This window comes from Bubalus kerabau, chromosome 17, assembly GCF_029407905.1.
Source record: "Bubalus kerabau isolate K-KA32 ecotype Philippines breed swamp buffalo chromosome 17, PCC_UOA_SB_1v2, whole genome shotgun sequence".
Classification (NCBI taxonomy): Eukaryota; Metazoa; Chordata; class Mammalia; order Artiodactyla; family Bovidae; genus Bubalus; species Bubalus kerabau.
In genome coordinates, this window is record NC_073640.1 from 62,463,494 (window position 1) to 62,485,464 (window position 21,971).

The following is a 21,971-nucleotide window of genomic DNA, read 5'->3' on the forward strand; positions in this document are numbered from 1 at the left end:
CGTGCACACACAAACACACACACACACAGAAACAGCTTTCTTATAGTTTTATTTGTATCTCTGAAAAGATCAAATTAAAAGGTGAATACAAAGACATATAATGGTTAACATTTAAGAACCCCCATAATTTACAGCAACCAATGAAACAAATGAACAAAAAATTCAGTCTGGGAGAATGTATTTGTGGTTTCAGCTTCCCCTCAGTGGATCTCACAGGTGCTTATACAAACATTAGATGAGAGACTTCGCTGTAGGCCCAATGGTTAGGAATCCACCTGCCAGGGAACACGGGTTAGCTCCCTGGTCCAGCAAGACATCATATATCACAAGGCAGCTAAGTCTGAGCATCACAACTACTGAGCCCACATGACCTAGATCCATGCTCTGCAACAAGTCACCACAATGAGAGGTCTGAGCACCACTAGAGAGCAGCCCTGAGCCCAACAAATAAGACCTGGCACAGCCAAAAATAAACAAATGAATCATCCCCACATTAAACAGACCTTAGGAGATCCAACCAGTCCATTCTAAAGGAGATCAGTCCTGGGTGTTCTTTGGAAGGACTGATACTGAAGCTGAAACTCCAATACTTTGGCCACCTCATACGAAGAACTGACTCATTGGAAAAGACCCTGATGCTGGGAGGGGTTGGGGGCAGGAGGAGAAGGGGACGACAGAGGATGAGATGGCCGGATGGCATCACCAACTCGATGGATCTGAGTTTGAGTGAACTCTGGGAGTTGGTGATGGACAGGGAGCCCTGCCGTGCTGCAGTTCATGGGGTTGCAAAGAGTCAGACACTACTGAGTGGCTGAACTGATGCAGCTTGCAGAATGTTAGTTCCCTGACCAGAGCTTGAACTCAGGCCCTCCGGGCAGTGAAAGCACAGAAATCAAACCATTGGTTCATCAGGGAGTTCCCTGGGTGATTTATGTATAACATCATTCAGATGAGTAATGCATTACTTGCACTCACACTGTATTTGGCAAAACTGGTGTCATGGCCTTGCCTTGCTGCACAGTAGCTGAGAAATTAAGAATACACATGGCTATGTTTGTCAAGTTATCATAAAAGTGAAGGAAGTCATTACATTGGAGTGATCTTTACTGAAAATTTATATGTGGAAATAAAAAAGAAAAAAAATTGAAGACTGTAAGAAAAAACTGTTTCATGTCTTTCAAAACAAACCTAAAAGTTTACGCAATAAAAATTTAAAGTAATTTCCCAACTACAAGCCTTTATCTCTCACTTTCAGGTAGAGTGGTACAAATGACATTTCAAAAATGGGTATTTTTCATTTCCTTGCCTTGATGCTAGAATTAGAATATCTATCATTAAAATTTAAAGACTCACCTTGTTATTTGGGGCTTCCCAGCTGGCTCAACTGTAAAGAGTCTGCCTGTCAATGCAGGAGACGAAGGTTTGATCCCCAGGTCAAGAAGATCCTCTAGAGGAGGAAATGGCAACCCACTCCAGTATTCTTGCCTGGGAAATTCCACAAAGGAGACTGGCGGGATACAGTCTATGGGTCACAGAGTTGGACACGACTTCATGACTAAACAACTATATGCTTATTTTCTCTTTATGTCAAGCACTACAGAAAGAACATGAAGACACTTATTCATGGTGATGCATGGCAAGGTTCAGGCCATGTTAAAAAGGAGACAGGCCCAAGCTGGAGCCACTGCCTCCAGGAGGGCAAACAACACTTCACTGCAGTGTCTGCCTGCTTAAAAACGTGACCAGGAGTCACTGACTGGAATTTCCAGGACAATAGTGCTGTAATCTGCAGGGCCAGACGCTGGCTACACCCTCCTCCTGCACACACCCCTGCATAGGACACCAGACCTGAAGCAATGTGTTTGCGAATAATTTTCTTGTCCTATCTAGTTTCTACCTATGGAAGCCTTCCATGTTGTACAGCTCCTTTGAGCACCTCTGAATGAACTAGATAGGGTGCCGCCTGACTCATGAATCATTCAACTTCAATTAGATCTTTAATATTTCTAAGTTCAAATTTTTGTACTGTGTGTGTGTGTGTGTGTGTGTGTGTGTGTGTGTATGGCGGGAGGTGCGGGGGGGGGGGGGGTGCCCTACCTGGCATCTTGCAGAATCTTACTTCCCTGACCATGAATCAAACCTGTGACTTCTGCAGTGAAGTGTGGAGTTTGAACCACTGGACTGCTGGGGAAGTCCACAATTTTTCTATTTATATATATTTTGAGTCTGAAAATGCACTGCTATGGTATTTTAATTACAGCTGTCTGAATGTTCTGAAGCAGAGTAACTCAAGTGCAAATTATGAATATGTAATTCCCAAAGTGCGTGATCTCTGGTTCCACTGTGGAAAGCAATTCTCATAGATTGTTTCAGCCCCAAGAGCCTAACACTGCATTGTTATTATATGTTACAAAATACTGAGGTCAGATAAAACCCTGTTGGTGGGAAAAACATGATTCATCTGGGGTTGTGGAGAAAGTGATTACATTTTATGAATCAAGAGGACAACCATGATACATTCGGAATAAAACAATAGCAAATGGTAATGGCAACAGTTAAATGTCAATCATACACATACTATTTGATTTCTTTTGATTAAATTTCCACTCAGATAACTGCTCTCTCGATGGTCAGATGGTATAGCACCCAGTCCTACAACACACTGTGGTCTGTGTATGGAAGGGCGCCCTGAACAAACATGGTAAGTTATGGCACAGTTTTACATTATTCTCTGCCCTTATCTGATGCCAATTCACACACCAGTGAATTGAATAATGCAGTATCCCTGTTTTCTCAGTAAAGATGGATATGAATGAACCACACTTAATCAGGTTAGGCTCTTCATCTTACTAATTCCTCTGCAGAGACCATCATGAAAGGCCTGTAAGACAGCTGCAGAAGGTTTTCAAACTACTGCAGAAAAGTCATAGTGAAAGGCTGTTGCTGAACAACGAAAAGATGCCAGGATTCTTGGCCTCTGGAGGAGAAGAATTCAATCTGGGACCAGAGACAAGGTTTGATCACTCAGAGCTTTTGTGTAATAGTTTTATTAAACTATAAAGGAGACAGACAAAGCTTCTGACATAGGCATCAGAAGGGGACAGAAAGAGTACCCCCCTGGCTAGTCTTCAGTTGGATATATAGCCACTGCTGCTGCTAAGTTGCTTCAGTCCTGTCCAACTCTGTGCGACCCCATAGACGGCAGCCCACCAGGCTCCCCCATCCCTGGGATTCTCCAAGCAAGAACACTGGAGTGGGTTGCCATTTCCTTCTCCAATGCATGAAAGTGAAAAGTGAAAGTGAAGTTGTGTCTGACTCTTAGCGACCCCATGGATTGCAGCCCACCAGGCTCCTCTATCCATGGAATTTTACAGGCAAGAGTACTGGAGTGGGGTGCCATTGCCTTCATATATAGTCACTGCTGCTGCTGCTGCTAAGTCGCTTCAATCGTGTCTGACTCTGTGCGACCTCAGAGATGGCAGCCCACCAGGCTCTGCTGTCCCTGGGATTCTCCAGGCAAGAACACGAGTGGGTTGCCATTTCCTTCTCCAATGCATGAAAGTGAAAAGTGAAAGAGAAGTCGCTCAGTTGTGTCCGACTCTTAGCGACCCCATGGACTGCAGCCTACCAGACTTCTCCATCCATGGGATTTTCCAGGCAAGAGTACTGGAGTGGGGTGCCATTGTCACTAGCAGTCTGTTAATGAAAGAAAGGGATGTCTTAAAACTCAGAATGGCACCAGGCCCCTCATCCATAAGGTGTATTTTGGGATAATCTTGGCACCAGATGATTCATCCCAGGCCATAAAAGGATTGACTTGAATCTTGTAGAAAGGGCAGAATACGATACAAATAGTTTTGTTTACACAGATTAGGGGAACAACATCTGAGTATAACATACCAGTTTGTCAAGTAGGTTCTGAGCCATTAGGCAGAACCGACTTGAAGACAGAGTCTGGGGTAAATGCACAGTACATTAACATAGCTTAAGACAAACATTTCCATAAGAAAAATGCATTGGTTAACTCATGGTTTGAGAATAGTTAACTTCAGGTGAAACCAGATGTCATTATGGCAACACAGTATTTTAAGAGAAACCTCCTTTTAAATTTGTGTAGAGAAGGAAAAAAGTATCGCTTGTTTATTTCCTCCTGCTGCTTAAAAGAGATAAAAATGTCTGACACTTGCAGCCTATTTCTTCCGTTTGGAGACCCCTGGCCTTCCTGCCTGTTACCCTCTCAATAGTAATATGGCCTTCTCAAGAAAACTCCACTAATTAAATACTTTACACACTGAAGATACTGGGCTATATTCCTACACGTCCTTCAGTTTCAACATACACCTCATGTCATAAGTTTCAACATATTTAATGTAATTATTCTGCAATAGTATTTGTATGTATGTAATTATTCTGCAATAGTATTGGAGGTTAATGTTGGAGAACTAAAGATTTATTTATTCCTAATATGAATTGTCTGATATGTGGCCTGCTGCAAGAACTGGTCTAAAAACTTGGCAAATTCATTACATCTATAAAGATTCTCCCCAAATGAATTTCTGGGTGACTCTTGAAGACATATTGGCCTTCTTAGAAGTGTTTTCATATTCAGTATATCTGTTCAGTTTCTGATCTGCATAAATTACCTCATTATGCCCAAAGTGTGAATATCTGGTGAAAAAAACTATACAACACTCATTACCTGTACAAGCTTGCTCTCCAATATAAATCCTTTCATGTTTCACAGATTTGAACTTTGCGTTAAAGTTTTACCGTGCACATTATATTTGTGTAGTTTCTCTGAAAGACGTGTAATTTGAGGTCTAGTGCACGCAGAGCCTGGAGAAGGCCCTTGCCCACACATTTCCATGACTCCTCTTCAATGTGGACTCTTGTTGTCAAATGCATCCAACTCAAGGTGAAACTTTTTCCACCCCCATTGCATTTGTAAACTACTGCTCCAGTATGTTCCCCACCTTACATTTGTAAGGTGTCTCTGCATTATGAATTCTCTGATGATGTGAATGATGAGACCTGTTGCTTAAGGACCCGGCCACACTTTACATTTATATGGTTCCCTCCATAAGAGTTACCTTATGGTCACTTAAGATTGACTGCACTCTAAATGTATGGCTTCTCTCCAGCATGAATTTTCTCTTGCTTTGTAAGAAATGAATGCCTTCCAAAACACCTGCCACACTCACGATGTGGGTAAAATCTCAATTCAGAATTAATTAATTGATGGTTACTTAAGTCTGAACATAGAATCAAAGCTTTTCCACATACAACACGTTTGTGTGGTTTTCCTCCAGTGTGACTTTTCTGAGGGTCAAACAGATGATATGCTTTACTGCATTCGTTACATTTGTAAGTTTTCACTGTAGTATGAATTCTCAGAAGATCTGAAAAGTGATTCCTGTGACAGAAAGCTTTGCACATAAATTGCATGTCTATGGTTTTTCTCCTGTATGAACTGCCTAATGGTCAGTTAAGGCTGAACATGCACTAAAGGCTTTGCCACTCATTACATTTGTGAGATTCTTCTCCAGTATGAATTCTCCAATTAATTCCAAGGTGTGCAATTTAAGTAAGGCACACGTATCATATTTACACGGTTTCTCTTTTGTATGAACTCTCTGATTGACTGTAAGGACTAAACTCTGACTCAAGACTTTGCCACACTCAGGACATTTGTAAGGTTACTCTCCATTATGAATTATTTGATGAACTGAAAAGTTGGTCCTGTACCTGAAGGCTGTGCCACACAAATTACATTTATATGGTTTCTCTCCTGTATGTATTGCTTGATGGTAAATAAAGGCTGAACGTGCACTATAAGCTTTGCCACACTCTTCACATTTGTATGGTTTCTCTCCAGTATGAGTTCTGTGATGAACTGCAAAGGAAGCCCTGTACCTGAAGGCTTTGCCACATAAATTACATTTATATGGATTCTCTCCTGTGTGAACTGCTTGATGTTAAGTCTGGATGTGCACTAAAAGTTTTGCCACACTCATCACATTTATATGGTTTCTCTAAAGTATGAATTCTCTGATGAGTTATAAGGCCTGAACTATGACTGAACGCTTTGCCACACTCATTACATTTATAAGGTTTCTCTCCAGTAGGAATTCTCCGATGATTCCTAAGATATGAATTTCGACTAAAACACTGGCCACATACATCACACTGATATGGTTTCTCTCCAGTATTAATTCTCCAATGGAGTGTAAAGTAAGACTTTAGACTGAAGGCGTTACCACATAAATTACATGTATATGGTTTCTCTCCTGTATGAAGTGCTTGATGTTTACTTAAGTCTGAATGTGCACTAAAAGCTTTTCTGCACTCATCACATTTATATGGTTTCTCTCTATGGACCCTTTGATGTCCAGTGAGTTCTGAGTCCTGAACAAAGGTCATGGCACACTCAGTACATTTGTAAGGTCTTCCTGTGTGTGCTTCCTGGTCTTGTGCCAGTACTGAAGGGTGCATAACAGCACTCTCACATATATTAGAAATGCTGGTGCAGAAACTAGTTCTCTGAAGTGGTAACTCTGAGGTGCTACTGTTGATACTCCTCACAACTTGAATACATTCAAATGTTTTCCCTTCAGGTTGAAGTATCTGCAGTTCATCTTGAAACCTTGATCCATGCCTATTTTCAACAGGCCTATTTCCCGCTGCAATTCTACTGTGCTGATCACTTTCATTAGTGAGATTTTTGATCTGGGTTATAGACATTCCTTTGTAATTTCTTTCATCATCTCTCCCCTGACAATCAAATTCATGCAAATTTTTCTGGATCTCTCTGAGGAAAATATCTGTGATTTCATGGCTTTCAGGTCTTCCCAACATCACTGTGTGAAATACTTCTGCTTTATCACTGTTTGCTTTTGTTGGTGATTTCTGGCTTATATGTGTATGAGACATATCTACAAGATATAAAGAACCATAGGTATCCTATTAATTATAATTCATAAATAAATTCTTACATGTTGAACACATGATCTTACACCAAAAGTAGTACCCATCCTGAACAGAATTATGAATCTTCCCAGTGATGATTTTCAAAATAAAAGAAACACTAAAGGAATAGTGTTTAATAAAGAAAGAGTAATTGGGCTTCCCTGGTAGCTCAGTGGTAAAGAATCCGCCTGCCAATGCAGGAAACATGGATTCAGTCCCTGACCTGGGAAGATCCCACATGCCATGGAGCAACTAAGCCCATGAGCTACAACTATTAAGCCTATGCTTGGGAGCCTGGGAGCCACAACTATTGAGCCCATATGCTACAACTACACAAGCCCACAACCTAGAGCCTGTGTTCCAAAATAAGAGAAGACAAGGCAATGACAGGCTCACACATCGCAACTATAGAGTAGCACCTGCTCTACACAAATAGAGAAAACCTTGTGCCGCAACAAAGACCCAGCATAGCCAAATAAATAAAATTTTTAAAAATTTTTAAAAAGTGATCACCTGTAATTCAAATTAATTTTACAGTAGGCTAGTTTCAAACACACAATGACAAAAACATTCACATAGTTCAAACCTATGTCAGCTCTCAAAGAAAAGGGTATTATGACACCATGACCCCAAAGCACACTCGAATTAGTAGTAAACATACTATTGTCTCATAATTGAGGAAAAAAATACATTATACACAATATACACATACTTATACATAATTACATGCTAAAGAACAGACAGGGCTTCGCAAGTTTCTCAGTGGTAAATGATCTGCCTGCCACTACAGGAGATGCAAAAGACTAGAGTTCAATCCCTGGATCTGGATGAATCTCTGGAGACAGAAATGACAACCCACTCCAGTATTCTTGCCTGAAAGAAATTCCATGGACAGAGAAGCCTGGCAGGCTACAGTCCATGGGGTCACAAAGAGTCAGATACCTCTGAAAGACTGAGTATGCATGCAAAGACTAGACAATATATTGTTATAGTAAATAATCCTAAAGAAACTAAATAATGAATAATGTAAAAACTAAAGAGCAGTTTCTTAAAGAGATGGGAATACCCAACTTTATTGTCTCCTGAGAAATCTATATGCAGGACAAGAACCAAAAGTTAGAACTGGACATGGAACAACTAACTGGTTCAAAACTGGGAAAGCAGTACGTCAAGGCTGTATATTGTCACCCTGCTTATTTAACTTATATGCAGAGTATATCACGTAAAATGCTGGGTTGGATTAAACACAAGCTGGAATCAAGATTGGCAGGAGAAATATCAACAATCTCAGATACGGACATGAATCCACTTTAATGGAAGAGAGAAAAGAGGAATTAGGCAGCCTCTTGATGGGGTGCAAGAGGACAGGAAAAAAAGCTGGCTTAAAACTCAACAATCAAAACACTAAGACCATGGCATCTGGTCCTATCACTTGATGGCAAGTAGATGGGGGAAAAAAGGAAACAGTGCCAGATTTTATGTTCTTGGGCTCAAAAATCACCATGGGTAATGACTGCAGCTATGAAATTAAAAGATGCTTACTCCTTGGAAGAAAAGCTATGACATACCTAGAGACCATATTAAAAAGCAGAGACATCACTTTTGCCAACAAATGTCCATAGAGTCAAAGCTATGGTTTTTCCAGTCATCATGTATGGATGTGAGAGTCGAATGATAAAGAAGGCTGATGCCAAAGAATTGATAATTTCGAACTGTGGTGCTGGAGAAGGCTCTTGAGAGTCCCTTGGACTGCAAGGAGATAAAACCAGTCAGCCCTGAAGGAAGTCAACCCTGAATATTCATTGGAAGGGATGATGCTGAAGCTGAAGCTGAAGCTCTAATACTTAAGACTTCTTGATGCAAAGAGCTGACTCACTGGAAAAGACCCTGATGCAGGGGAAGGTCAAGGGCAGAAGAAAAAGGGGGCAACAGAGGATGAGATGGTTGGATGGCATCACTGACTCAATGCACATGAGTTTGAGCAAACTCAGGGAAATAGTGAAGCACAGGGAAGCCTGGCGTGCTGTAGTTCCTGGGGTTGCAAAGTATCAAGCATGACTCAGTGGTGAACAAAAAAAAAAGAACAAAAGGGCAGTTTACAATTGCACAACAAACAGCATTAGGAAATAAAGGATTCATTTAAAACAATTTTTTTTGTCATACCACATCCCTTGAGGGATTTTAATTCCACGACCAGGGAGTGAACCTAGGCCCAAGCAGGTAAAAGTACTGAATTCTAGCCACTAGACTGCCAGGGAATTCCCTCATATGATTTAAAACCAAAACAAAACACACTTTTATAAACATCTGTTATAAATCTATCAGTTTACTGATGTATAGGCCATTTTATGACATTAACAAGTAGTTCATACCAGTTACATTGGATACAGTCAGAAAGACCATCATCTGTAAATTAAAAAAATTAGTAAATGAAATATTCTCTACTTACACAATAGCCACTCAATACAGCAATTCCATATCTATACAACTTATCCAGTTCACTGGCCCCAACATACATGTAAAGGAACATGCTTTGGGGTTCCCTGGTGGCTCAGGGGTAAAGAATGCACCTGCCAGTGCAGGGCACATAGGTTCAAGTGCTGGTCTGGGGAGATCACACATGCCTCGGAGCAGCTAAGCCTATGCTCTAGGGCCTAGCACCTGTAACTACTGAAGCCTGAGTACCTAGAGCCCACACACTGCAACAAGAGAAGGCACTGCAGTGAGAAGCCTGCTCACTGTAACCAGAGAGTAGACCCTGCTTGCCAGAAGTACAGAGAAGCCCGAATCACAACGAAGACCCAGCACAGCCAAAAATGAATAAAAAATAAATTATTTTAAAAATGTATTCTTATCACAAGAAAGGAATATACTTTAAAAACTTTTACTCGGAGTCAGAGACAACACTGTCAGAAATAAAATGCAAATTAACAACATACATGATGTAGTGTAGACAAAGCGACATGTCACAATAAGCATGACAAAAAGTTAATATATTTTTTACCCAAAAGTAATCTTTGAGGGAAATTCCCTGGTGCTCTAATGGCTAGGACTCTGTGCTTCCACTGTAGGGGGCGCAGATTCCATCCATGAATGGGGAACTAAGATGCAACTGCCTGTTGCACGCTGCAGCCAAAAAAAAAAAAAAATTCCTGATCTTTCCTGTAAAAGAGGCAATATTCTATGCAACCTAACAGCACTAATATTCCAATTTTACAAATAAAGGCAGTAGACTCATAGGAATTATGTTTTCTCCAGAGTCTAAAGAATATCATGGCCATCCTGTATCAAAAAAGGTACTTTCCTTTGTAAGTCATAATTTCATGGCTAAAATACAGACCAAATAGTGCTCAAATTGACTGTGATAAGAGGGACAGATGGGCTGATAAGAATCTTAGATTGTCAATCTGGGGAGATGGGGGTATTGGTTTGATCAGAAGAATCTGAAGGGTAAAGAAACTTCCTACAATGGGGGCAGGAGTGCGGGAAACTGGGCTCATCCTCCCCACTGAGAGACAGGGGAAGTTAGAAGGGGACCAGCTGATAGAGAGGGAGATAGAAGGGTTGGGAGGGGTGAAAGGCCACAAAAGGACAGAGAATGGAGACAGAAAGGGCAGTAGGGGACACTATTGGACCTGTGGGCTGGCTCAATAGAGAGCCGACTTAAAAAGCGAGGATTTGATCAGCTAAAATATAATTTGACATTGTAATGTGGACAATCATCCTCACTAATCACATAATTCTGTTTCCATTTGTATCTTCTCTTCAGACAGTTTTAAGTTAGCTTTATGTACTTCACAGTAGGAGAGAAGAGGATCCAGCCTCTCATCCAGCAGGGCAGATTCTTATCCTTTCTCAAGGGGTGAGAGTCACAAACATTCAGTAACTTCTAAGGGTTCAGCCCACTGAATTTAAGGTCCCAATTCTCACATAATCCAGTGAATACATCCCATTTATTAGCTAATGAGTAAAGATGAACCTTCCTCTCGGAATAAAAACTTCATCAATCTTAATCTCTTCTTTTCTTACAGAGTGGCATTTTGTCTCACAAATCCTACTCAAAGCACCAATTAATGTTTTGCCAAAAGTTTTCACTTTCATCTTAGGGTTAAAGAATTTGTTAATAAAATAAGCCATGTGTGCTATACAAATGAAAAAAGTGAAAGTGAAGGTGTTCACTCGTGTCTGACTCTTAGTGACCCCACGGACTGTAGGCCACCAGGCTCAACCGGCCACAAGGTTTTCAAGGCAAGAATACTGGAGTGGGTTGCCATTTCCTTCTACAGGGGATCTTCCAAACCCAGGGATCGAATATGGGTCTCCCGCATAGCACACAGACTCTTTGCCATCTGAGAAACCAGGGAATCCCTATACAAATAATTAATATATAATACAGATAGAGAATTATCTAGCTGACTCTCAATACACTACCATTTAAAGCAAAGAGAAATAGAAACAGCAGAGAATACATCATCAAATTGGCTTCTGACCAACATCCAGACTCAAACAGCGCTGGCAAATCCCAGGACACAGCACATCTGGAGTCTCAATTGGGAAAACGTCCCAGGCAGTGTGTCTACTCTGTGGGTGAGACTTCAAAGATTGCAGTTCGAGGTTACTGCTTATAATCCCAGGACATGAACTGATATCATCATCAATCTGTGAGGAAACAGCAGCTCTGGTTTCATCTTAATGCTGTTTGTTTCGTCTTATAAAACTTGGATGCTGCTAAGCCTGGGGCTTGGTTGGTCAGAGCCCCTTCCAAGGGCTGAACAAACTCAAGATTTGTTCCCTAACTTATTTATGGTGCCACAAGCCTTGCACTCACAGCAGGGAGTCAAGGCACTCACAGTCAGGGTGTGTCCAGACAGGTTAGAAGGAAGGTCACAAGAATGCACTACTTTGTCTTGAAGCCTAAACAAGACTATTTAATTTCCTTAACATCCTGGTGGTTCTATGCCTGCAAATACAGGAGGCATGGGTTCGATCCTTCACAAGTTTGAAATCAGCTTTATAAACACTCAAGCACGGGAAAAGCTCCTTGTGTATCATACAGTGAGCAGGTCACCTGAAGAAAGGACAAGTTTGAACTCCCGATGCCAATCATGAAGCCTTACATGTGAGAGTCAACAAGGCTCTGATCTCAGTAAGAAAAACAGGGGCTCCCAAGAGACACAGAGGGAACATGCAGAGGTACCCCAAAGTATATCACCACTTCGGAAGGAAGTGATCCTCACCCACAGCAGGATCCTGAGGGTCTCCACCATCACATCCTTGTACAAGGTCCTCTGGGCAGGGTCCAGACATTCCCACTCCTCAGGAGTGAAATCTATGAACACATCCTTGAAGGTTAACTGTGTTTGAAATGAAAACACATTTCACCAACAGGCCCTGAGGAGGGTTCTTATTTTCACAGAAAAGGATCAGTGAGACAGGTAAGGTCAATTCAGCTGAAGTAATATTCTGATAGATCCATGCAAATCTATTTGGAGCAAATTGGTGGTCTCTAATTTAATTTCCTGTTTTTTCATAAGTTGATGATATCCTCCAATCAACATGAATTTGTCATATGCGTGGACAAGACATGAAAAACCAATTACAATCAACAGTGGGTTGTCTATGCAGAAGTGTTACACTCAACACACTGAGTGACATTCACTATCTAGATGAGTTACAGCAAGACTGGTGTCTTCAGAGACAACAAAGTCCACAGTGACTTTAAAAGAACACACACTGTGATGAGGATGAATCATCACACTGACCAGAGGTGTCTCAACACTTCATACACACTAAGCATTACTCTAAACACTTTACACATATGAACTTCTCATCAACATAACAGCACGTTAGAGAAAGATCTGTGTCCACCTTATGGGAGAGAAAACTCTGTCACTCTAAGAAATTACTCAGGTTAAACAGTTAAGAAATGAAGCAACAGCACTTGAGTTCAGGTAGCTGGGAGAGACAACTGAACCGAAGAAATTAAACAGTTAAGTAACAGTGTAAAAGACCATCCACAGAACGTTCCCAGAGAATACAGGAAACAAGTTCAAGGAAGCTGTAGTGCAATGGAACAGTAAAACGATCACTATACAGAATCACCCCCTCTCCCCACTAATCCATACAATGTCAGTAATCTTAGTACTATTTATATCATTCATGTGATGAGATAGAATAAACTTAAGGTCATGGAATACACTTAAGATACAAGTGCAACTGCTACAAAGCATAAAGCATATTTATGAGATGATGTTTTATAATAAAACCATGGAGTTACATATCCATGCACTTATGCATGCACATGTAAACAAACAGCTGATTGGAAAAAAAAAAGTTGTCTTTTTTCTTTCATTCAATCAAAATTTAGTGAGCATCAACTCTGTGTCCCGAACTGGGAATACAGCAGTATACATGATGGAGCTTACAATCCAGGAGCCAGCTGGCCAATTACATCCATAATTTTAACATCACTATTGTTATACGTGCTCTGAAACAGGCCTGGTGCTAAGACAAGATTCAACAGAAAGTCTTGACCTACATCAAGAAATCAGACGTCAGATGAGGTCTCCATGAGGAAGAAACACTTAGGATTGGCAAGGTGGGAAATGGAAGAGTTTTGTAAGCAGAGAGAAGAGCCTGAGTGCCGGCTCTGAGGCACGAAGATATTTAGTGAACAGAAAGCAGCCAGTGTGACTGGGACACAGGGAACAAAGAGGGGTGATGCCAGGTAGAGGCTGATTTCTACAAGGTCTAGGATTTAGGACTTTATTCTAAAAGCTACTGGAAGTCACTGAAGAATCTGTAGGAAGAAAGTTAGAGGTTTAGATTTGTTTTTTCAAGCTCACTCTGTTGTGTGTGAAGGTCGTTGTTCAGTTGCTCAGTCGTGTCAGACTATTTGTGACTCCATGGTAGCTTGCCAGGGTGGACATTTCATACTCCAAAGTGTTGCCTTTTGACACATTCTGGGATGATACTCCCATTTTCTTTTACTTGTATATTTCAGCATCTTTGGGACATTAAAAGCCAATCAGTTCTACATCATTAAGTTTGTCAGCATTCTATGTCTTTTTTAAAGCTTATTTGGTTATGCTGGGCCTTCGTTGCTGTGAGCGGGCTTTCTCTAGTTGCCGCTGCAGTGCCCGGCTCCTCATTGCAGTGGCTTCGCTTGTTTGGGGGCACAGGCTCTAGACAGTGCGGGCTTCAGGAGTTATGGCTCCCGGGCTCTAGAGTACAGGCTCAGTAGTTGTGGCACATGGGCTTAGTTGCTCTGAGGCATCTTCCCGGATCTGGGATAGAACCCGTGCACCCTACATTGGCAGCCACATTCTTATCCACTGTACTACCAGGGAAGTCTTCAACATTATCTTATTGTAGTTCAAAAAAATAAAAAGTAATACAAGCAGAACATAATATACAGAAGATTTATTCTAATGTGTATAAAATACCTGTGTTTAAAAATAATATCAAAGCTTCCCTGGTGGCTCAATGGTAAAGAACTCACTGACCAATGCAAGAGACATGGCTTGTTGCCTTGTCCAGTAAGATCCCACATGCTGAGGGGCAACTAGATCCCTGAGTCTCAATTCCTGAGCCAGAGCTCTAGAGCCCAGCAGGTGAAACTACTGAAGCCAATGCACTCTAGAGCCTGTGCTGCAAAATGAGAGTGGCCACCACTTGCCGGAATGACGGAAAAGCCATTGAAGCACTGAAGACCCAGTACGACAAATAAATATATTAAAAAAAAAAAGAAGTGACTTTTTCCTTAATTTGAGGTATGTAGTTATGTATGTGTATGAGTACAGAATCAAAATTTTATTATTATAGTCCATTAATGAAATATTTAATACGATTAGGAAAGTTGGAGAATTCCCTGAAGGTCCAGTGGTTAAGATCCCACACTTCCACTGCATGATTTTGGGTTCAATCCCTACTCACAGAACTATGACCACCCAAGCTCACCATGCAGCCAAAAAAAGAAAAAAAATTAGTAAACTTGATTTCACAGTTTAAATGAGGAAAGGTAATGAAACACTCTCTAGACCTGAAGCCTCTTTCTCAACTTTCCGTTCCATTGCCAAACACTAAGATTTTTAAGAGATGCATATTTAATTTTATTTATTAGACTCTGATGCTGGGAGGGATTGGGGCAGGAGGAAAAGGAGGCAACAGAAGATGAGATGGCTGGGTAGCATCACCGACTCAATGGACGTGAGTTTGAGTGAACTCCGGGAGTTGGTGATGGACAGGGAGGCCTGGCATGCTGTGATTCATGTGGTTGCAAAGAGTCGGACACGACTGAGCAACTGAACTGAACTGATTATTATTTTTTAAACATTTATTTATTTTAATTGGAGGCTAATTACTTTACAATATTGTAGTGGTTTTGTCATACATTGACTTGAATCAGCCATGGGTGTACATGTGTTCTCCATCCTGAACCCCCTTCCCACCTCCTTCCCCATCCCATCCCTCTGGGTCATCCCAGTGCACCAGCCCTGAGCACCCTGTCTCATGCATGAAACCTGGAGTGACGATCTGTTTCACATATGATAATATACATGTTTCAGTGCTATTCTCTCAAATCATCCCACCCTCGCCTTCTCCCACAGAGTCCAAAAGACTGTTCTATACATCTGCATCTCTTTTGCTGTCTCGCATATAGAGTTATTGTTACCAACTTTCTAAATTTCATATATATGCGTTAGTATACTGTATTGGTGTTTTTCTTTCTGGCTTATTTCACTCTGTATACTAGGCTCCAGTTTCATCCACCTCATTAGAACTGATTCAAATGTATCCTTTTTAATGGCTGAGTAATATTCCATTGTGTATATGTACCACAGCTTTCTTACCCATGTGTCTGCTGATGGACATCTAGGTTGCTTCCATGTCCTGGCTATTATAAACAGTGCTGCGATGAACATTGGGGTACATGTGTCTTTTTCAATTCTGGTTTCCTCGGTGTGTATGCCCAGCAGAGGGGTTTCTGGGTCATATGGCAGTTCTACTTCCAATTTTTTAAGGAATCTCCACACTGTTCTCCATAGTGGCTGTACTAGTTTGCATTCCCACCAACAGTGTAAGAGGGTCCCCTTTTCTCCACACCCTCTCCAGCATTTATGTACTATAAAAAGTCAGATCTGATTCCCCCTCTTTTCCAGATTTTAACAAGTATTGTGCACACTAATACCTGACTTCCACATGCAGCTTCTTTACCCTCGTTGACAGAGAGCAGACAGCACATCCAGATGGGCCCTAAGCAATCCCTGCTGCCCAACAGCACTGAGACCCCGTCTCCAACCCGTGGGTGTGAAGCCCTGCCTAGGACGGTGCCCAAGGGAGCCTCCTCACAAGGGCTTGGTTACCAGATCATGGGGAGACGGGATCTAAGTGGAGATGATAGGCCCTGAGGGAAGGCCCCGGGTGAGTGTGCATGTACAGGAGTCAGACAGGACACTTCAGAGTCAGACACAATTAGAAAGTCCAGAGAAGGGCATTTCAGGAAGGACAGACTGAGAACCCACTGAGAATATGACCTTACCTGAGAAACAGCAATTCTTTACACATTTTCTTTCATCTTCTCGGCTTCTTTCTCAGGCAACACAAGTCTTCAAAGGTCTATAATGAAAGTGGAAAGCATGCTGTTTAATGCTTAGAGTCAACACACCCACTTCCTGAGCCCCAATCCCCCACACAGAGAAGCCCTCACCATGTGGAACAGACAGTCCTCTGTGCCCACGGTCTCAGGAGGGACTCAGGATGGTCAACTCCCGCACGAAGTCCAACATGGAACTTTCCCACACTTTCATTCGGATCACACTTCCCTCCTGGTGAGGCCTCATGCACACAGCAGCAGGGGGCACCTCCACTGACCCCACGATGCCCTTCAGGTCACACAGCAGGCCCTGGTCCAGCCCCACTCAGGGCAGAGTGCCCTCCCCTCCCCCAGGGCCTGATCTTAGTCTCAGAAGTGGAGGCTAAGAGCCCTGGTGCTCAATGCAGGATCCAAATCGGAATCATCTACGCCTCTGTGCACATTCCTGGGACAAGGCCCCACAGGAGAACCTGAGGAGCGTGCCTGATGGGGGAGAATCGACTAACCAAAGGGGTATGTGTATACATACCATACACCATGTGACCATGTGACATGTGTACACCATGAAATATTTATCACAATCCACGAACCAACACATCCATCATCTCCAAAATCTCATGTTTTGTGTGTGGTGAAAACACTGACGATGCACTCTCCTGACATATTCCCACTGTGCAGTAATAGAATAGGATTAACTATGGTCAGCATGCTGCACATACCTCCCCAGGACTTACTCACTTTACAACACATAGTCTGTACTTTTTGACCAACATCTCCCACAACAACGCTTGTCTCTCTCTCTCTCACACACACACACACCCATTCACTTGGTTCATCAAAAGGTCCACTCTTGCTCTCACAATCCTCCTGGAGACCTCAATGAAGCTTCCCTTCAGCTTCTCCCATTTTTCTACCTCTTCTCCGTGCATGGTTGAAAAAGAGCAGAGACCACTAGGCATGCATAGTGCAACAGAAATCTGCCCAAGCTGCAAATCCAAGGACACTGGGACTGAATATGGAGAAAAAGAACCTGGTCCTCTTGGGAAAACCTATCAGCGACTGTGGACATTATGTAGCTGAAAAATACACAGAGTGAGTTCAATAAAGAAGTCACAAGATGAGAGAGCCCCCAATCTCACTGGCTCATGTTCTCCCTGCTCACAGCTAAATGCAAGATAACCACAGTAAACTCAGCATCTGCTGCAATGGGCAGATGAGCTGCTGGAAGGCAAAGCTGCTGTCCAAGATGGAAACTGGCCCCTGGATGGACAGAGCTTAGAAGACTTGGGGGCTGCAGTGAGCAGTGACTCTGCAGACTAAAATATGGGGACGCCTCAAGACACTCGGAGAAGGCAATGGCACCCCACTCCAGTACTCTTGCCTGGAAAATCCCATGGACGGAGGAGCCTGGTAGGCTGCAGTCTATTGGGTCGCTAAGAGTCAGACACGACTGAGCGACTTCACTTTCACTTTTCACTTTCATGCATTGGAGAAGGAAATGGCAACCCACTCCAGTGTTCTTGCCTGGAGAATCCCAGGGACAGGGGAGCCTGGTAGGCTGCCATCTATGGGGTCACACAGAGTCAGACACAACTGAAGTGACTTAGCATAGCATAGCATAGCATCAAGACACTAGATCTGTCAGGCTTCTTAGGACTCTCACATCTTTTTGCTTTGGGTAATAAGTCTCCACGTGGGGTAAGGATCAATTAGAGTTGAAATGTCCAGAACAGACATGGGAACCATCATCACCTACCCTGTAACCTCCATCTCCCCTGAGAATTCTTCAGCCAAACACACATTCATAGTCTGTGAGATGTTGTAAGAGATGTTGCACACATCCTGGAAGGAAGAGGAAAATGGGGCATCCTTCAATGAAGGGAAAAGAGGAAACATTCCAAATAATCAAAGGAGAAGGCCATCTCTGATGAAGGTGATTAATATAGAGGCAGTAAATCTGGTTAACATGACAGCAAATATCAGAAGGAGATGGGGAGACCTTGCTGGCCTAGACCTGAAGGAAGAGAAAGAGCAAGGGCAACAATGATATAATGGCCAAAGGTAGATGTAGCAACTAAGATCAGAGACAGAGAAGGTTTTGGTTATATGAACAAGGACTAAGTGAATGTGACCAGGACAGACTGACCATGAGAAAGGGGTCAGCTCCCAGGATGAGGCTGGAGACACTGGCAGAGACCTGAGGATGACAAAGGGCTGTGGAGCCACCTGAGGAGTCAGGATGCTGCCCTGAGGACACAGGGAAGCCAGCAGAGGTGGGAGTCCTCCCTTCACATCGACCTTTATTCACAGAAGACGGTTCATGATTCTCTCTCTGAGCCTATGCTCTCACCTCCATCCTACTATTGTCCTTTTTCATGTTGCAAGACTGGGATCCATTTCAAATTCTAATACTAACTGGGCAGTCCCTCCAAGAACTGCCACACACCCAATTTGGCCAATCATCTCAGGGGTCACTGTTCCTCAGCTTCTGGACCTGAGGGAAACATCATCAGATCAACTCAGCTCACTAGATGTGAGATCACATAAAAGAGAGGAAATTGGAGTATCAGACTAACTGCTTACATTACGTCGTGACTCTTAACCTCTACTCCACACCAGGAAAAGGGAAGGGGCTGACCCACCTCTGAGACAATCAAGACACTGCCGCAGTTTAAACTTCTATAACCTCTGCACATGGATGTTATCTTTTAATACAGATAATTACAAAATGCACAAGCCTTACAGACAGAAGTTTTGCAATTCTCATTTTCATCTGTATAATTTAAAAAAGAATGTCTTAAACTTAGTAGATTTTAAAGCCAAAAATCAATGTATCACAACTTAATAATTATTATACAATCGATTCAGCACTCGTCTGGATCTAGTCCCCTGCCACACCTGCACAATAGTTGTTTCCACTTCATCAGGTTTATCTGTTTCCCTACTTCTTTCTCCGTCTCCCTTTCTCTTCCCCTCTGCTCTCCTGCTGTGCCTGTCCTCCTCTCTACTTCTTCCCTGACTCCCATCCAGCCTCTCTCTGCCATTTGTTCCCCATCAAGATGCGTTCTCTCCATCCTCCCTGGTGATCCTCAATCTCCCGCCTTTCTTCCTCCATCTCTGCCCTCCCTTCCTCCCAACTCTCTGGCATCCTCAAGTGGCTGTGCTTCCTTTCAGCTTCCTTTCTCAGCTCCTCCAACCACTAGGAACCCCCTTTCTCTCCCAGCAGGATATTGTTTGTAGGTCAAGGTCCCAAGTCTTGTATCCCCTTTGAGGGCTCTCTGTGTGAACTGCCTCTCCACTGTCGCCTTCTTTGGGACCCCTGATTTACAACCCCTCTCCCCTGAAGACTATAGAAGGGGGCGGCAGAGGATGAGATGGTTAGATAGCATCCCTGACTCAACGGACACGAATCTGATCAGGCAAACTCTGGGAGAAACAGGGTTGGAAAAGACTGGGACCGAACAACACCTCCCTATCTTGCTCACCTTTAACTCTCAGGAAATCCTGTTTTTCTCTAAACTTTTTTCCCTAACCTCTACCTTCAAGGCTCATTCTTTTTCATGCTGTTGTCTCTTCACAAGTTCCTCACAATCCTCTTCATTGCCATCGCTTTTTCCTCATGTTTCTCTTTATTTTCTATTTCTCTAGGAGTCGCTGTCTCTGCTTCTCCTGACAACCCCTCGCCCACTATTTACAGGGATGGTGACTGATTAAGAAGCCCGGTTCCCGCAAAAGCCAACCAGCAACGGGTGGAATTTGGGACGGTACCTCGGGTGCCACGTGGCTGGCGCAGGTCACCTCCCCCGACACCGGTCAAGGCAACGTCACTATGAAGAGAAAGCCTACGGGGCAGAAACACCGGCCTGAGGAGATGCGAGGACAGACGGGTTGGGAGGGAAGGGGTCTCAGCAGCGGGGCGGGCTCTCCAGAATCCCAGGACCCGGGAGACAACGCGGCCTCTCCGGCAGCGGACAGGTCGGGGCGGTCGGCGTGGCTAGGGGCCGCGGAGCTAATAAACCCACCTCGCCGAAGAGAATTGTATGCGGTGTAGGAAGGGCAGAGGGGTCAGTGAGGTCAGTAAATGGTTTGAAGTAGGAAACAGGTGCGAAACGCAGCGTCTCTATGGACCAAAAGCTGGAAGCGGCTTCAGAGCAACTTTAAAGCAAAATGGCGGCGCCCCTTTGGCGCTCACCAAGACGCCTGGAGAAGGAAATGTCAACCCACTCCAGTGTTCTTGCCTGGAGAATCCCAGGGACGGAGGAGCCTGGTGGGCTGCCGTCTATGGGGTCGCACAGAGTCGGACACGACTGAAGCGACTTAGCAGCAGCAGCAAGACATCTGATCTTGCTGGGGATGGTGGGACGGGCGCAGGGATTTAGAGTCACTAGCGAACCTGAGACTCGGGGTAACGAGGAAAGGAGACTGAAGGCGCAGGTTTGATTAGACAGAAAAACTCACGCTGAGCTGAGAGACCTCCACTTGCCGCGCACCGCTTCCGGGTTTGCACGAATCTGCGCTCACGCGCAGTGAAAGGGCGGAGCGGCCTGGGGGCGGGGACTCAGCGGAGCCGGGTCGTCGGAGGGCGGGGCGTTGAGCTAAGCCGAACACGCGTGGGGACATCGGGAGTGTGAGGAGGGGCTTCGAGGCGTTCTGGGACGGGCCTCCGGGCGCAGTGGGTAGAGCGGTGCGGGCGCGGCGCGGAGAAACAATTCATTACTGTAATCACCTCTGAAGCTGACTGCAGCCAGAATATTAAAACAGGCCTGCTCCTTGCAAGGAAAGTTATGATAAAACCAGAAAGTGTTAAAAAGAAATGGCATTACTATGCCAACAAGGGTCCCTATACTCAAAACTATGGTTCTTCCAGTAGTCAGGTAGGGATGTGAGAGTTGGTCCATAAAGAAGGCTCAGCATAGAAGAACGGGTGCTTTTGGATTGTGGTGCTGGAGAAGAGTCTTGAGGGTCCCTTGGACTGCACGGAGATCAAACCAGTCAATCCTAAAGGAAATCAGTCCTGAATGTTCATTGGAAGGAGTGAGGCTGAAGCTGGAGCTCCAGTACTTTTGGCCACCTGATAGGAAAACCTGACATCAGAAAAGTCCCTGAGGCTGGAAAAGACTGAAGGCAGGAAGAGAAGGGGGACAACAGAGGACGAGATGGTTGGATGGCATCACCGACTGGATGGACAAGTTTCAGCACGCTCCAGGAGATGCAGGATGGGAAGCCTGGCTGCTTTAGTCCATGAGGTCGCCAAGAGCCGAACACTACTGTAACAGTTTCAAAATAAAAGCTGGAATTCTGTGGGATAATAACTGTCAAAAGTAAGGTTTCCTGCTGATGAGGCTGAAGCAATCCAGAGGCCTGGGAACTAAAACCAGGTGTGGCCACTGGGCTGGGGGTAGGTGGGAGT

The 21,971-nt window shown here is 43.6% G+C and overlaps 1 protein-coding gene across 36 annotated transcripts in view; it reads right to left on the reverse strand.

The window, feature by feature from the left end:
* LOC129631279 (zinc finger protein 665-like) overlaps window positions 1-21,491 on the reverse strand; it is a 29,101-nt gene extending 7,610 nt beyond the window's left edge. For 2 of the 36 annotated variants that reach the window (XR_008703965.1, XR_008703962.1), the window contains exons 1-4: window positions 21,020-21,149; window positions 20,330-20,403; window positions 16,508-16,584; window positions 12,204-12,320 (exon numbers count right to left, since the gene is read on the reverse strand). Coding sequence is in view for 18 of the 36 variants with exons in the window: in XM_055552200.1 (XP_055408175.1) it covers window positions 5,941-6,932; window positions 12,204-12,273 (1,062 nt within the window). In the remaining 18 variants the exon portion in view is untranslated. The other 34 variants (XR_008703967.1, XR_008703956.1, XR_008703958.1 and 31 more) reach the window with 34 other exon arrangements.
* Window positions 21,492-21,971: the final 480 nt, after the last annotated feature.